Below are 18,360 nucleotides of genomic sequence, written 5' to 3'. Positions count from 1 at the left end.
GGTTTCAACGTATTGTAACGAATTTACTTGCAAATCCTCTTATTTGAAATCCTCTGCTAAGTTCGAATCACTAAACTGTTGAATAAATAACTCCAATATTGAATAATGGGAAAATGGCCTTTATTAAAGTACTTCACAATGACACTTATACTTTGCTACTCGCTGGCTTAGTAACCAAACTGATTGATAATTCAAATTGAACTCTACTATTGGCCGCCAGATCGCGTGCTTAATCAATAACTGATTGATTGCTCAACTCAAACTGAATTAGTTCTTACTCGCCTGCCCCGCTTTTATAGTTTACGCTGCATACTTCTAGGCTCTTCTATTTCCAGAACTTACCAACTATATTCATGTGTGTATAGTTCTCATATAGTTTCTACTTGTTTACAATTGTATACTTTTTAGCGCTTCTCAGATGTACATATGTGAGTTTGTAGTTTACAGTCTCCCGCACACACATAAGCGTATAAGTAAATTCATCTGTGTGTGACATCTCATCTCTCGCTGCCTTGTATGTAATGTAAATGTTGCTCGTGGGAATGTGTACATATGTGTAGACGCAATTATTGATTCGTTTATGTAGATACATAATGATTGAATTATTGATGTGAATTCACGTCACTGCTTAGCATCGGCCTGGAGATGGCAGCACTCCTTAGTTTTGCTAATATTCGTAACAGTATGTTTACGAGCTTTATACGGTTAACTAGATTTGGGACTTTTTATTAGCTATTTTACGATTATTATCTCTATATATTTAGGTCTAAAATAAATTTTAAGAATAACGCAAAAAGAGCAGTAGCCGCTATGACTATCAGCTCGGCATTATTATATTAAAGCAATATACCAGTTGGATAAAAAGTTTTGACTGTTGTAAGGAATAAAAAAAAAAAAAGTGTAGCTTCGGTGATCACTACTATAAATTTGAATGTACAGAACAAGAGTGCTGGTTTAGTGAGCATCACTGTAAATTTTAACATCTAATTTTGTATTAATAATAAGTCTTACACATATCCTTAAATGAAACAAAAGTTAACAATGACCTTACTAGTTTAGTTGTCGAATGAAATTTTTTTTTTCTGCCTCCATTACGAAATTTTATTAAGGAGGGAATTTAAAAATAAAAAACAATGATATTCTACATATGCCCACAACGAAGTGAGCAAGTATAAGGAAGCTTCCATTTATATACATGCCTACATTTAAGTTGTGATGGTCTAATCATTCTTGAATTTAGTACACAAGTAAATATTACCTTGATTTAAAACCAGTTTTATACTAATTTCACACAGACGGCTTATTGAATAATAAAGGCAGTTTTCTACATTAAGACGCTTATTGAGCTCAATCTTCCCTACAAAATTCGAATCTATAATTATTTCATTAGTAGCTAATCGAATGCCTAATGAAGTCAAAAGCACAATGCAACTCTGTTGGCCGCGTTCCGCTTCTTAGTTTTTGGTGTATTCAGTGCTTAAAAATGTCATTTGGCAAAGTAAATGTCATTGTCTGCATGGCGGAACGATACAAGGTGGCCACATCGAACAGCTGATTATAACCTTTTTTATTTGATTTGATACATCAACTACGATTTTGACATTTGTCCATCGAATTTACAAGTACATGGAATTTTGTTTGTTTGTAGGTATGTCACCATGCTTCCACCTTGTATCGTTCCGCCATGATTGTCTGTCTCATCGTTCATACTAATCGAGCAGTTACTTCTGTGTGAAAGCAAAAAATTTACGATTTCATTAGCAGGTGAATTGAGATCATTAAGTTTCTGTGTGAAAACAGTATTACGCCAAAAGAAAGAAATATAAATATAGGTGTTTATGTTACTAATCACTCTTGGTGAATCTCCTTTTTTTTGAACGGCATCATTTCATTCACTTTTAACGTACCTACCTTTAAACTTATGTAAACTTAATCGTAATCATAAGGAATAAGCAGTAATTGCCATGAATTATAAATAAATTGTACTTAAAATGGGAATGCTGACTTCCTTATTTGTTTAGAAGGCACTTTGGGCATACAGGTAAGGGGCCACCGAAATTTTAGGTGCGTCGGTGGCCATGGATTTTGAAGGTGGGCTAAGCACCGGGCGTCGCAACAACACCCGCGGCGCCCCTCTGTATATTCGGCCCATTTCTTTTTCATTTTAATTTTCAGCTTTTTTTTGTGCAGTTTTATTTTTCAGCAGTTTTTTTTTTTAATTTGATTTTCAGCGTTAGTAACCGGCCATGTCCGGTTCGGTAGTTTTTTTTGAATTTGAATTTAAATTTTTGAATGTTAACGGTCTGTCCGTGACATCCGGTTCGGCCGGATGTTGTTTTATTTTGTATTGATAAGCGTTTTGAGTCGGTCTCTGCGCTTCTGTCAGGGTTTTTGATTTTGACAGCTTTCAGTTTTGATAGGCATGATAGGAACTTTTTTTCTGTTTATGGCGCAGGAACAGTAAGGTTGGCAAGGACCCGCCCCAGCCGACAATGACTAGCCACTGTCCACCACCACATCATGCCGACCGCCTTCCTTACTGCTTCCATCGTAGATGCGATTCCATAACATACTTGTAGCAATATATTTGCTTGTTTTATAATTTAATATGAATTTGAATTTAATTAATATAATTTAGAAATTTTAAAAAAGGTAAAAAAGCTTAATTTCAATGGTAAATGGAGGGTTGAAAATGGCCTTATGGCGTTGCAAATACATATATACGGTCTAAGTAGCAGATAAGACAATATGAAAATTAAAATACGTTTGGTGCACCTGTTAGGCACTCGTTTGAGCCTGCAAGTGCTTCAGGTTCGAGCCTCAATAAACTAAAGCTTTTTCTTGTGTTTTTTTTTTTTTTGATGGAAAATCCCATAAAATATCGAATTCATAATTCGATGTCCTTTTGCTTATTATATTTGATTTTTTTCTGTAATTTGAAATAATATTTCAAGTATACAGTTTTATAGCCCTTTTAATTCTACCCTAACAAAGTGCAAATGTCAAGTTCATAGAAAATTCCGCCGATTTTTGGCAATTTTTTCCGTTTTTGACTATTTTGCGTTTCAAATCTTTGATTACCTTATTCTGACCTGATCAACTGACCATGTATAATTACAAATACATTGCTAGAGTTGCGCTTTTTCGTTCATTTCAGAGATTCGGTTCGTTCGTTCTTTTTGTTCATCGGTTCCTTTTTTTTCAAGCAAATTTGTTCACTGCCGCTCAGACCGACGAAAAAATTCAACAAGTATAGAGGGGGGTGTGTATGCAGCAAAGCTTTGTGTAGGTATATTTAAATGTGTTATGAATAAATAAGTTAATAGCCGTGTTTTTTAACACGCGTATATCCGTTTACGCTTAAACTTTATATTGACTGCTAGTCGACAAACTATAAATACACCTCTGAAATTGCTGCGCATAAATTTTGTCCTACTAAATTTAAATACGCATTATACTCAGATGTAACTGAAATATGTGTCTTTGTTTCACCCTCTACACTAATTCTATGTATTCTATGTGTGTCCACAATTCATCGCAACTGATTCAGCTATATGTTATACCCTATGGCCATCAGAGCGTTGCGTCTCCGCTTTTCGGTACACCCTGTTGCTGTAGCTAGTTGTTTAACCACAGCCGCTAGATGGGTCTCCTAAGCATTATCTAAGCGAAGATAGGCGTTTTTTAACACGCGCAAACGAAACGTATACGCGCGTGTTAAAAAACACGGCTAATATATATACATATGTATAATTAACTTCAAAAAAAGTTACAAATTTCGGAAGATCGAGGAATTTGAAAGAGTATAGGCACAAATTGTAAAAATGAACATAAATGTAATAATTAGTTTCTTACAAAAGATGTTTTTCACACATATCGCATAAGTGGCATCATCGACATTCGTGCTCACTGTGAATTTCTACGTATGTATGTATGAATTTACAGTGTTCGTGAACGAGACGAGAGAAAAAATAACATTAGGTAAAACGAACTAAAAGAACAAATAGAACCGAAATCGAAGATCTAGTTCTTTTGTTCAGTTGAGAGACCCGGTCAATTGAACAAGTTCAGAACGAAACGACCCAACTCTATACATTGCGCTTGCAAGTGCGAAAGACCTCAAAAATATTTCGCTTTTGCTACTTTGTTTGCAGGTCAGGTGAAGGCGGCGAGGAAAAAGAATATTTTTTTCTTCTCATTCGAAACATCAGAACAGAAATGGAAATATGAAGTTTGGTATGGTATAGCCTCATGCGTAAAAGGATTAGAGAATTTTTTGGTAACAGACGAACAGAGAAAATCGTTAAGAGAATTTTCTGTTACGTCTTGCACCCTGTTAACATGAATTTGGGGAATAGTGGTGAAGTGCAAGACGTGTCACATGCAAATGGATCGTAAGCAGTGGATGCCAAAAAAACTCCTTCTCATTGTGTTTAAATTCTCTGGTTTCACCTCTACACCACTACCACCTACACTCTTCTACCTCTACAAATGGTGTGTGTCCACTATTGACCGCAACCAATTCAGTTATAGGTTATACACTAGGGTCAACAGAGGTTTGTGTCTCCGCTTTTCGGTAGAACATGTTCTGTAGCTAGTTATTCAACCACTGCCGCTAGATGGGTCTCATAAACATTATCTATGTGGGGATAAAAGCCTTTTTTTTACCGGCAAACGTAGACGTATATACGTGTGAAAAAAACACGGCTATTAAATAGCTATATTTTTCATATAAATTTTTCACTTCGATAATCGGTAATTATAAACAAATTTTAGTACCCAGCGGGTTAGGGGGATCAGAATATACCCGCGGTAGATATGCCTGTCGTAAGAGGCGACTAAAATACCAGATTCAAGGGGCTGTGTAGTAGAGGTTTACGCCGATCACTTTATCGGCGGCGGCGGCGTAGGCGGCGCGCCGGCGTACGCCGGTGTTCTTACTTTAAAAGCTTGATTTTTCTATTTAAAAAAATAATATTTAGGAAAGGTTTTGTTTATATGTGTTTAAGGAAATCAACGTGTTGGACATTTCGGGAAGATCCGGGGTTTTTCATCAAAACTTCGCAGACCGGTCAAAAATTTTCAGGAGTAGCTCTTTGCGAAGGGATTGTCCCTCGTTCGCTTGCTCCAGAGAGGCTTTGAACCTAACCCCGCTCTTTGGAATTGGTAATACTACGTCTGCTGAAAAAAAATAGAGATACATAAAATAGTCACACTTTTGCTTGTATATCTCGTGCAAAGCGTAGTTTCACCTAGGGTTAACTCCTAATAATCGTCGCGAACACACTTTCTTTAAATCATTTGTCGCTCCTTGGCGGTCACGCATAAAGGCGACTTAGGGTTGCTATTAATGGTCTATTAATACTCATGACTCTCGTGGCACAGGGCGCCTCCAGTTTTTTCGGCTGTTTTTAAGAGCTACAATTCCCGATGTGCGAACAGTAGGAATCCCTACCATCAGTCGCTACCACACCTCCTGAGCCTCACACCATATGCCAGTACAGAAGCTATAGGACTGCGACTTCGAACTCATACCTTCGTCGACGTCACTTTCCTAGAAGCTCTAGGTGTAGCTCCGAAGACTTTCCAACGGATGCTTTTGTCGCGCTATGCTGCCGAGCTACACAAGAGAAACACCTTGAAACGTTAGGGAGTGACTATTCGTCCAAGGATGCCGCCCTCAAAATCATAAGCAGTCTAAGTGGATGTCATTGCGTCATGGGTGAAAATCGTATAATCCTCGGTGGATCTACATGATTAAAATTTTACAAGGACCCTGGATAAATTTTTTTAAATGTAGACCAAAGATTGCAGACGTTTGTGTTCACAACATTGGTTTCAATAGTCTTCGTTAAATCAAATTTAGAATGAAAGTCGTCGGATTTTAAGTTGAAAGTTGTTAACTACTGTTTTCCGGCCTTACGATATAGGAGCTCATTATGGATGACCGCGTAGCTTCAGTTTTCAGACAAATTCGACTGTCCACTACGTTAGGGTAGTATCACACACGGTCATTAGTTCCACTGTCTTGGGAAAGCTTTTGCTTCACCACTTTGAGTGTTCTTGCGAAGGACAAAGCCTCACCTGGTAGATATATGTGCCTACGTATTCACATTTGTAAAAGGAGCCGTAACGTGTAGGTGATATTTAAACTTGGTTGATATGCTATAATCAATGTGATTCACTCCAAGGGACTAGTTTTTGATAGGGCCGCCAACTTTAGGAAATATGAAACCGGGAGACTTCGGTGTTGAAGGATGAAGTGTGAAAATTAAAATTAACATTTCAGAAGCTATTTTATAGTTTCGCAAATAAACAATAGATTTTTGAATGTAAGCCCAAATGATTTTCAAAACCTTCTCATTCGTACATATATCCTCAACTTAAGAATGAGGTAAGAATAATTTCAAAGGAGTGTTTATGCCCCTAGAACCTACTAAAGATTATGCATCACTGATTTCCCTTATTCTTGAGGACAATTTAAAAACATGTTCGCCTTGGGTCATTTTATTTGAATTAATTGTTCATTATTAATTTTTTCAAAAATGCAAAGTGAGCATATAAATTTATTATATAACATTTCTTTTAGTGTTTTGTTTTAATAACTTGTTGAATTGGGTGATGCAAAGTTAAGCTGACATCGAAAGCGCCTGTTATTTTAAATAACTTTTGAATAGTTATAAAGAGTTAAATTTCGCAATTAGTTTCTTATAACTGGCAGTGATGCGCATCCGCTGATACCACTTTCGACCATATCCGACCAATTTTCGACATAAACAATAAATGGCCTAAACAGTCTTAAACGAGTAGAAAATATAGTAACGCGCCGGACGCCGCGCCGATATTTTTGACATTCGGCGGCGGCGTGCGAAAAACGACCGAAATCGGCGTTTATCGGCGGCGTATATCTCTACTGTGTAGCGCAACCCTTCATGTTGCCAACGCAATATATAGCTTCTCCAAACCCAATTGTCAACCTCACATATCCGCGGCGAATCTTGTTTCACTAACATACGAGGCTCTGGCGACCTCAATATCCTCATGGAACTTGGGGGTGGGGAGGGAGGGATGGCCTGAAGGTTTAATGTTCCCGAGATGGTCGGACTAGCACCTTAATGGTGCTGTGTTACCGGAGCGTACCGGATCTGTATCCGGCAAAGGACCATCACATCGATAACACTCCCCAAAGCCTTCGGGGACACGGTTTCCACACCATGTTTTCATTTGGGACCAAAATTCATCGGAAAAACGGACCAAATCTAAAAGAAATGGACCAAATTTTTGTAGTTTTAATTGGCTTACAAACAATTCGGCAATTCACGAAAGTTCGAATTTTTTGTAAAATCTTTGATTTCAGGTTTTGGTAAAGTACAAAGTCACACACACTTTCATTCTAACAAAAAGCCTTATATAAATGTTTTAACGAAAAAAATAGAGGAAACCCGCGCCACAAGCCAAACTAGGTCTGTTTTATTTACATAAAAATCTTATTTTTAAACTAAATTACTACAGGGCTCGGTTGCATCAATTTTATTATAAAATCAGACAAAAAGTTAAAAAAAATTGTTTCCAATAGCTGGGTGCTGGACTTTTTTTAAATTTGATTCTATCCTCTTCCGTTTACCAGTGCACCCTCACGCTTCAATTTTCCCATCTATGGCCTAGATTCAACAATTGCGGGTTTTGAAATGTACATTACTTCCATGTAATTTGCGGTAGAGAAAAATGTACATTTCAAAACTGACATTAATTGAATCTAGCCCACAGTCCTCAGATTTACTATTGAGAAGTCTTATAAGTTTGAACTGTGTAGTAATGGTCGAATTTCCATTTGACGAGGTACGAGAAATTAGTTATTATTAACAATGTTGTTATTAAAGTTTCTGGGATACTGCTCTCCAACGGGAATAATTTGGCATAAAGCGTTTATAACAGATCTACTTGGACATTTGTAGAGTTATCGCTTTCCAAAAATATTCCTACCTTACTACCAATAAAAATATTCCTTGGGTTAAGATACTTAGTATTCTAAATTATGTACATTGACATTGTTTAAATATTCAATATTTTGATTATATCATTGCACCTAAAATTACTCATATTGATGGAATAATATCAGCAGACTTAATTTTTCCTATTGAACTCTTTAACGCAGGTCGGAAATATATAGAAAATTTTAATTCTATAACTGATATTGAATTTGACGGCTGTATAGCAAAAATGCTATTAACTTCCAGACAAAAAATAGAAAATATAGCCGCATCGCAGTGTGAAGATTTTAATAGCCTTGGAATACTTAAAACTCATCAATTTGTTTTGTGCTGTGAGAAAAATTTTAACATAAAACAGTGGTAAGTGCCCTAAATGTAAAACAAATTACTCTCATTAATTTATTTAGTTTTCAATACAACAATGTCTTCATCAGTGGATAACTCCGTCAAATTACTCTGAGATGTACGTGCATTTGCAACAACTTTTTTTAAGCTCAAACAGTGACAAAAGTCTATCACGCAAAGGTTTTGATAAACGATCGAAATATCTATCCACCAAAGCAAGATTTTCTGAATGACCGCTTGTTTCACTAACAGTTAACGAAAATTGGTTTTCTTCAAGATCCAACACTTTTCTAAAGTATCTGCTAGGTGAAGTGTCATTATTCTGCTACATTTTGTTGACATCAATTTTTTTGGAATAAATCCATTGAGGTAAATTATAAATTATATAAGGGTTAATGAAGGTGTGGAAAATTTTGTGGGCAGTGTTGAACACTTTTTCTCAGTGAAAACAAACAGCCTAAAAAGGGACCAGCGGACCAAATGGGGTTGGAAAGGACCATTTTTGGTGCAAATGGCCCAAAAGGGGCAACCGTGTTCGGGGAGTAACCTTATCGCTACAACAAATTTTAGAGATGCCGATTTATTTTCATAGACAAAGAACCACCTCCAAGGAGGCATCTCTAAATATAAGCACGAAATAAAAGAGAAACTTGAAAATTGCAGCTAGTGATCTAGATCCTAGGGACGGGGGACATGTGCCTAGATTATTTATTGTTCATTAGGGCATGTGCAAACGTGGATATCATCGCGTAATTCAATTGTAACTTATACACAAAAATATATTTACAAATGTTTTTGTTTTTATTTTACTATTCCAAAAACCCAATACAATTTTTCAAATTTAGAAAAATTAATAAATAACAATAATTATCAGAAAAAAAATTGTTGTTCTGGTCTTGAGCTCGAATCGAACCTTGAAAAATATATTTCGGTAAATAGAAAAATGTTATCTACGCATCAAAAACTCAATAGTGACCAACGCCCCGAAAAATGTCGATGTTTTTGCAAAATAAAACTTTCGATAGTAATATCGATAGTTCTGCAGCTTCACTCTCGATTAACCGAAATGTCAAAAGATCAAAATAAAGTCCTAAATTTAATCTTTTATGCAGAAGTTGGCAAAAGCATTTATTTAAAAGGCAAACAACGTCAATAATTTAACAAAATGTTAATTCAACTACTGAGGCAACAAGTGGGGCTGATTCAACGGAAAGTTTTTGGGACAGTTGCTTCTACAAATATTACATCGCTAAATCTTGTGCGTTATACAAGTTTTTTCAATAAATTGCCAGCCGAAGATATATGGCGTGGAGTTACTTCTGTTAGTAATGCCGGCAAAAAACGAGGCAGAGGAAAGGGTGCTGGGAAAAAAATTGCGAAAGATCTTAACAAAGGGCAGATAATAGGCGTAGGAAAGAAAGCTGTCTTATGGCCGGGTTTAAATGCTCCCATCGTTCGAGGAAAAACTCTATTACAACAGGAAGTTTTGCCGGAGGATAATCAAAAAAATGCAAATGCTGCAGATTTGCGGGACTCAACGAGCTCTTATCGAATGTTCAAGGTAAATTCATTAGATCGTGGATGGTCTGGAGCAAAATTGCCCGGCCGGAGTATTGGACCGCCAGATCCAATTGGTGATGATTGCTTTGATAACTTTGATACACGAGTGCTTGAAAATAAAATTGTATTTATTATGAAAGGAAACATGGGGAGAAAAAGGCGTTACTCTGTCATGTCAATTACAGGAAATGGAGAAGGATTAGCTGGCTTTGCAATTGCTAAAGCGCCTGAAGTTCGAACTGCTTTAAGAAAATCGAAAAATCGCGCTGCTCAAAAAGTAATGAAAATTGAACTTTGCGATAATCATACAGTATTTCATGACTTTTCGTGTGCATTTGGAAAAACTAAAATATTTGTTGAGAGAAAACCGGAAGGTTATGGACTCATATGCCATCGTGCGATAAAAACTATTTGTCAAGTGGTTGGAATTAAAGACTTACACGCTCGTATAGAAGGTTCAACAAATTTACAGCACATTGTAAAAGCATTTTTCTTAGGCTTATTGCAGCAAAAAACACACGAAGAGATCGCAAGTGACAAAAAATTGCTTGTAGTAGAATTTGGAAATGAGACCGGTCTACATCCACGAATTAGAGCAAACCCAGAACATTGCAGAACAAATCAAGAAATAGATCGAACCGAAATATTGGACTATAGACAGTATGCTTTGGGGGGAAAGATCGTTTTAGAGAAAAAGAAGTTTCCTCCATTTTATGTGAATACCAAGGGATATTTGAGGTATAACAGGAGGAAACAACAATTAAGAAACCTTTATGATGTACGCATACATTTGAAAGCTTTTGGTGAAAATTTTTCTTCTTAATTGAACAATGTAATATGAGTTAGTATGTATCTTCCTAAATAACAAAATAAAATATGTGTGTACATAAACTTTTACAAAGTAAATTACTTTAAGGACGAATATATGAACTACACGGCAGTCGACCTAATAATAATTTAAAACGCATTTTTATCTTTCATAAGCGTTCAATACTTTTGTAGCGATAATGAGACTCCCTGATGGTTTTGGGGAAACTGATTGATGTTGGTGTTCTTTCCAGCATACGATGACTACTTTACGTTTCCCTGCTGCATAGGTGTACTCTTTGAACTGAATAAAAAAAAAAAAAAAATACTTGGCACATCCGAGAAGATTTAGGCCGATGTTGTTGCTGTTGTAGCGATAGGAACACTCCCCGAAGGCCTTGGGGAGTATTATCGATTTTGTTGTTGTAGCGATAAGGTTGCTCCCCGAAAGCTTTGGGGAGTGTTATCGATGTAATGGTCCTTTGCCGGATACAGATCCGGTACGCTCCGGTACCACAGCACCATTAAGGTGCTAGCCCGACCATTTCGGGAACGATTTATGTGGCCACAGGGTCGCCAGAGCATCGTCTGTTGGTGAAACAGGATTCGCCGCGGATAGGTGAGGTTGACAATAGGGTTTGGAGAAGCTATATATTGCGCTGGCAACCTGAAGGGTTGTGCTACACAGCCCCTTGAATCTAGTATTTTAGTCGCCTCTTACGACAGGCATAGTATTAAACAATTAATCTGTTATTACTTTTTGAAGTTTATACATTACATAACACAAGGGATGTTACCAAATTATCTGAGTGATAGGATACAGTACAATCATGAGATCCATAACTATGGAACTAGAGTAGCAGAAATTTAGGACTGCCCAAAGTAAGAACCGAGTTCGCAAAAAAGACCTTAGAATACGTAGGCTATAAAATGTATAATGAACTACCAGCAGAGATAAAAGACTGAAAACGTTAAGTTTAAAGAAAAACTATTTCTATATTGTAAAAATTTAAATATGTAATACTAGTTAAACAATGAGTTTACTTAATTATTAATGAAGTAGTTTTAAGAAACACTTATGAATTTTGTAAATTGTACTATACAATGAATTAGGCTTTTTTGGCCGTAATAAAAAAAAAAAAAAATAATAATAATACCTACCGCGGGTATATTCTGACCCCTTAACCCGCCGGGGAGGGGGGAGTGTAATCGATGTTGACGGTCCTTTGCCCGATGCAGAACCGGTATGTCCCGGTAACAAGGATGATTAAGGCACCAGTCTGACCATCTCGGGACGATTTAGTAAGACCACATGAAACCTTCAAGGCCATACCGCCCTCCCTCCCCCTAAAACCATGAGGACCTTGGGGTTGCCAGAGCCTCGGCTGTTAAAGTAACAGGATTCGCCACGGGTAGGTGAGGTTGACAATTGCATTGGAGAAGCTATATTTTGAGCTGGCAACATCTTGAAAGGGTTGCGCTACACAGACCCTTAAATCAATTTGGTAATTTAGTCGCCTCTTACGACAGGCATACCTGCCGCGGGTATATTCTAAGCCCCTTAACCCGCTTAGGCCAGTTTTATGTAGTCCTAATAATGATTTAAGGTAGATTTTTATCGTTCATAAGAGCTCAATATTTTTGTAGCGATAAGGAGACTCCCTGAATGTTTTGGGGAATTTGATGTTGTTGTTGTAGCAGTGCTTCGCCCCACCTAATAGATGCGACCCATCACAAATTGTCATCAATATACTCTAACGGGAGTCCAAGGAAACTTGCTATTTCAACAGGGGTGGACCATAATCAAAGGGGTGTTAGAGGCGTTGGATCCACATTACAATTAAAGAGATGGTTGGTGTCATGTGGGGACACATTGCTAGCGGGGCATACATTTTGTATGTCGGGGTTGATTTTGGATAGGTAAGAGTTTAGCCTGTTACAGTATCCAGAACGAAGTTGAGCTAGAGCGACTCTCGTTTCCCTGGGGAGAATGCGTTCCTCTTCCGCAAGTTTTGGGTACTGTTTGAGTACTGGATTCACCGGGCAATTCCTGACATAAAGGTCCGACGCCTGTTTGTGGAGTTCACTGAGGACCTGCTTGTGTTTTGCTTCATACGGCTGAGTTTTCAGGTGCCGTATTTCCTCATGATGCTTACGGAGATGACTCCTTAAGCCCCTAGGCGGTGTTGGCTCATCAATCAGATGTCTGTTGGGATGCCCAGGTTTCTGGGTATTCAACAGGAACTGTTTGGTTAGCATCTCATTTCTCTCCCTGATGGGGAGTATTCTCGCCTCATTATGTAGATGGTGTTCTGGGGACATAAACAATTAATTTAATTTGGGGAATTTGACCAATGTTGATGGTTCTTTTCCGCATACGAATTTATATGACTACTATACATTCAACCCCCTGCATAGGTTGTGTACCTTTTTTTTTATTTATTTATTTGTTAGTTAAATCAACACAGACACAAAGCGGTCGACTACTGGATATAAGATATAATACTGTCACGGATATTAGCATCACTAAGCTATACCATCCGATACGTCAAGCTCCACGTAGGGTTCCACTGGCGAAGCGGGAAGTGGTGAGTCAAATTATACAAGAAATGAGCGACAGCGGCGTCATCGAACCATCAGCTAGTCCCTGGAGCTCACCGGTAGTACTTGGAAAGAAGGATGGAAAAATGAGGTTTTGCGTGGACTACCGGAAGTTGAATGACGTTACGAAAAAGGATAGCTACCCATTGCCAAGAATTGACGACACTCTGGACTCGCTCTCTGGACTTGAAAAGCGGCTACTGGCAAGTGGAGGTGAAGGAGGAAGACAAAGACAAAACAGCCTTCAGCGTCGGAGATGGTCTTTGGCAATTTACAGTAATGCCCTTTGGACTATGTAATGCACCAGCTACTCATGGATCAGGTATTGAAAGGACTACATTGGAAAACATGCTTGGTGTACCTGGACGACATCATCGTATTGGGCAAGAACTTTGATGAACATCTTAAAACTTAAATGAAGTTTTCCAGAGAATAGCTGGCGCTGGTCTGAAGTTAAGTCCCAAAAAGTGTGCACTGTTTAAAACAGCAGTAAATTATTTGGGTCACGAGGTAACGACAGAAGGTATCCGTACAGCGAATGAAAAGATAGAGGCAGTAAAGGATTGGCCAAGACCACAGAATCTGCATGAATTGAGAAGTTTCCTTGGACTGTGCACATATTACCGCCGATTTGTACCAAATTTTGCCAGCGTAGCCCATAGTCTCCACGAGCTAACAAGAAAAAATAAAGCTTTTGAATGGAAGAAGGAGCAAGAAGTAGCTTTCCAAACATTGAAAGAGCGTTTGTGCACTGCCCCAATGTTGGCATATCCAATTCCAGGAGCAACGTTTATTCTAGATACAGATGCGAGCGGATATGCTATAGGAGGCGTTTTATCACAACTGGTCGATGGACAGGAGAAGGTAGTTGCATATTACAGCCGTTCGATTGGAAAACCAGAGAGGAATTACTGCGCTACGCGGAGAGAGCTGTTGGCATTGGTAGAGTGCATTAAACATTTTCACAAATACCTCTACGGCCAGCGATTCCGTGTCAGGACAGATAACGCAGCTTTAAAATGGCTTCTACAGTTCCGTAATCCGGAAGGACAATTGGCACGGTGGATCGAGCGACTACAAAGCTATGACTTTTCCATTGAGCATCGAAAAGGTAGTACCCATGGAAATGCCGATGCAATGTCACGAAGACCATGTAGTTTGGAATGCAAGCACTGTTCAAAGGCCGAGGCTAAAGAAGACATTATAGATGTCCGGCTAATGACTATAACATATACAGATGAATGGGACAAGGAACAGCTAAGAAAGTGCCAGCAAGAAATTACAGATCTGTCACGTGTTATGCAACGGCTCGAACAAACGAAAGACCAAACAGAGAAGAGATGCCAGCAGAGAGTCCCATTGCGAAGTCATATTGGGCACAGTGGAACAGTTTAGAATTGATATCCGGTTGCCTTCATAGAAAGTGAGGATGGTAAATGCAAGAAGAAACTGATAGTTGTTCCCAGAAAGAGGATTCCTCACGTGCTCAACGAGCTGCATAATGGTCCAAGTGGAGGCCATCTTGGAATCACGAAGACGCTCGAGAAAATTAAGCAGAGATTCTATTGGGTTGGTTGCCGTCAGTCGGTCACCGAGTGGATTGCCAACTGCGAGGTATGCAACAGAGCGAAAGGGCCCAAAACACGAAGTCATGGCCAGATGAAGCAGTATATTTCAGGTGCACCATTTGAAAGGATCGCTATGGATGTCGCAGGTCCATTTCCTACTAGCAACCGCGGAAACAAGTACGTACTGGTGGTTATGGATTATTTCAGTAAATGGCCAGAGGTATACCCAATCCCAAACCAAGAAGCAGGAACGGTAGCAGAAGTGGTTAAAAACAGTAGCAGAAGTTAAAAACGAATGGGTTGCAAGGTATGGTGTACCAATGGAGTTACATTCTGACCAAGGCAGGAATTTTGAATCAGCTGTGTTCCAAGAAATGTGTAAATCATTGGGCATTCGAAAAACACGGACAACTGCATTGCATCCTCCTCAGTCCGATGGTATGGTGGAACGTTTCAATAGAATCTTGGAGGAGCATTTAAGGAAAGTAGTAGACAAGTACCATAAGGAGTGGAATACCCGCATACCATTATTCTTGATGGCTTACCGATCAGCAGTGCATGAGACAACGGGCCAAAACCCCTGCAAAAGTAATTTTTGGCAATGACCTTCGACTGCCAGCTGATTTGAAGTTTGGGATAGACGCCGATGCGGAGAGAAATGTCAAGAAATCCACTGGTGTCTTGGAAGAAGAGCTGAGAGAGATACACGATCTTGTAAGGCAACGATCAAAGATTATTAGTGACAAGATGAAAGTGAGGTACGATACAGCAATTAATTCGGAAGGGTTTCATGAAGGAGATTTGGTGCTGTTATACAACCCACAACGAAAAAAAGGTTTGTCCCGAAATTGCAGTGTAACTGGGAAGGCCCATACAAAGTTGTAAAACGGATCAACGATGTAGTGTACCGCATTCAAACCACTACCAAACCACGAACCAAAATGAAAGTGGTTCATTTGGAGAGATTAGCAGCGTTTAGATCGAGAGATTTGTTTGATCGGGACGATCATACTTAGGTGGAGGGCAGTGTCACGGACATTAGCATCACTAAGCTATACCATCACTAAGGCGATGCTACGGCCATGCTAAGCGATATTTACGTCAAAAATCAAATCATGTATACACATATATAAGGCAGCCGAGAGATGTCACACACAGATGCATTTACTTATACGCCTATGTGTGCGCGAGAGACTGTAAACTACAAACATTCACATCAATAATTCAATCATTATGTATCTACATAAACGAATAAATAATTGCGTCTACACATATGTACCATGTACGTATACGAGCAGCGGAGAGTCAATGCACAAACACATGCATATATCTGAGATACTCCTATAAGTATGCAATGAGAAAAACTATAAAATTGTTCAATTGTAGTTACAGCTGAGATGTTTGAGAGCTAATGGACTAGTAGATTCTGGAAGCGCCTAGAAGATGCGAATGTTAAAATCAAAGAGTATAAAAGGCGACAGATGTAGAGGCGCTGGAATTCAGTTTCATTTGAGCCATTGTTTACTATATAGTTTGGCAGCTTAAATAGGGCTTATGTTGCGAATAGAGTGGGAGGCAGTGGACTAGGCAGTCGAATGTCATATAATGAAGGAATTAATGTTCGGAGTTTTTTCAAAATTTGCCCAAAATCCTGAATCACAAAAGGGAGTGTAGTTAAGTACGAAAATGAAAAAAATGTAGTTAGATTTTGCTTTTTTTTGCAGAAGATTTTCATTTTAAAAATGTAATATGCAAACCAATGTTCATTCTATTACTTTTTTAGCAGGAGATTTTCATTTTAAAAATGTAATGCATAATACTGTGTACAAACACACACCAAATTGGCAATTTATACCATTTGGGCAATTTATTACGCAATTTATTACGCAATTTATCATATAATAAATTGTAATAATAAATTGCCAATTTAAAAAAAAATGCGTACTAAATTGTTTCAAACTGCAAATGCAGCCTTGTAAAGTGTGTTTATTGAGTAGATTTAAACGTCAGTTACGCATGGCTCAACTACATGGTTGGCTCATCTCATCAGCTGATTTTATTTTCTTCATTTCACTGGAGTAGGGATTGTCAAAAGAAGATGGCGAACTCAAAATGAAACCAAAACATTGAACACATTTTTCTATAACACACAAAAATTTCAAAGTTCTATGTTTTCATTCCATTCCATTCGCCTTATACCAACACGCACATTTTGATAGTCTGAATAAAGGTATGTTGTTCCTGTAGAGATGAGTCAACCATCTATCAAATTACTATTGTGTAAGCTAAATTGAGTTGTATGAACACCACTCAATCTAAATCGAATTTGTCTCAATTTATTTTTCTGTTTGAACATAGTATAAACCAATGTTCCTTCTATTACTCATTTTATCTATGGAGCTTCACATGAACTTTATAGAAACGTGCTTTTTATATTTACGAACTTATTCCTCAATGAAAATAAATGAAACACATATTAATGTAAGCATTAATCATGTTTCTTATTTTTTAAATGTTCTTCTTAAATATTCACCCTTATCGCGAGTTTTACTTTCGCCCGAAAATATTCACAGTTTTTGTTCACCCTATCGCAGAGGGTGACGAAACAATTTTTTGTGTTCGAAAAAGATTTCACCTTATCGGCAACTCTTTGTTCGGGCGAAATGAACAGCGGTGAAACCCAAATTTCTTCACTTATATTTTACAGGCGAACGAGAGGAAAACAAAATGTAAATAATTTTTTGTTTACAAATTTGATACTCTTATAATTATATGTACTTTTATTATTAAAAATAAATCAATAAATAATGCACCATCGGAAGCTGAGTATCACATGCATTGACTCAGGAAACTGCCTCCCTATTAAGTAAACCAGCATATAAGGCTCATCGTGTAGAAGTAGAAAGGCCAGAATGGGTAGACACAATTTTGGAAGCACTGAAGGGATCACAACAGAAAAATGCCGGAGTTATTAAATGTTTCAAGTGCGGCAACCCAGGTCATATTGCACGACATTGCAGCACCGGTCCCAATAGCTCCAACAATGTGGGTGGCCGTAAACGCAGAGCTGAAGGAGATGAGCAAATCTCCAAATCCACTCAATCGTTAAACTAAAGCGAGTCAGCCGCAAGGGGCGACAGCTGGCTCCCTCAATTGAATGCCCCATAATCTCTATCTCACAAATTGGAAGAAGGTCAAACAATCTTACTGTCGGAGGACATGTGGATGGAAAGGAACGTTTACTGACTGTAGATACGGGTGCATCTCATTCCATCATTCGAGCGGATTTAGTCAACAAGAAGATAACACCATTGCATGGAGCAAGATTGCGTACAGCCACTGGAGAAGACAGCACGGTTCTAGGAGAAGTATCATGTGAAGTCGCAATTGGGAACGTCACGGTAGTACACAATTTTATAGTGGCAGAGATTGTTGATGAAATCATAAGTGGAGTGGACTTCTTAATCGACCAGGGCATCAAGATCGAC

General features: G+C 38.2%; 2 protein-coding genes across 2 annotated transcripts in view; one reads left to right on the top strand and one right to left on the bottom strand.

Annotated features, from left to right (window-relative positions):
• Dph2 (Diphthamide biosynthesis 2) overlaps window positions 1–18,360 on the bottom strand; it is a 45,548-nt gene that overhangs the window by 12,832 nt on the left and 14,356 nt on the right. The window lies entirely within an intron of this gene.
• mRpS5 (mitochondrial ribosomal protein S5) lies at window positions 9,381–10,787 on the top strand. Its single transcript, XM_067761064.1, has one exon. The coding sequence runs from the start codon at window positions 9,502–9,504 to the stop codon at window positions 10,717–10,719; it is 1,218 nt and encodes a 405-aa protein (XP_067617165.1). The 5' UTR covers window positions 9,381–9,501; the 3' UTR covers window positions 10,720–10,787.

Source organism: Eurosta solidaginis, chromosome 1, assembly GCF_040869045.1.
Source record: "Eurosta solidaginis isolate ZX-2024a chromosome 1, ASM4086904v1, whole genome shotgun sequence".
In the NCBI taxonomy this organism is placed as follows: Eukaryota; Metazoa; Arthropoda; class Insecta; order Diptera; family Tephritidae; genus Eurosta; species Eurosta solidaginis.
Note: the sequence above shows the minus strand (reverse complement) of the source record. Positions and strands in the feature narration are given on the sequence as shown.

What these genes read in the sequence shown, in the direction of transcription:
- mRpS5 (XM_067761064.1), top strand. Translation starts at nt 9,502, where the DNA reads ATGTTAATTCAACTACTGAGGCAACAAGTGGGGCTGATTCAACGGAAA.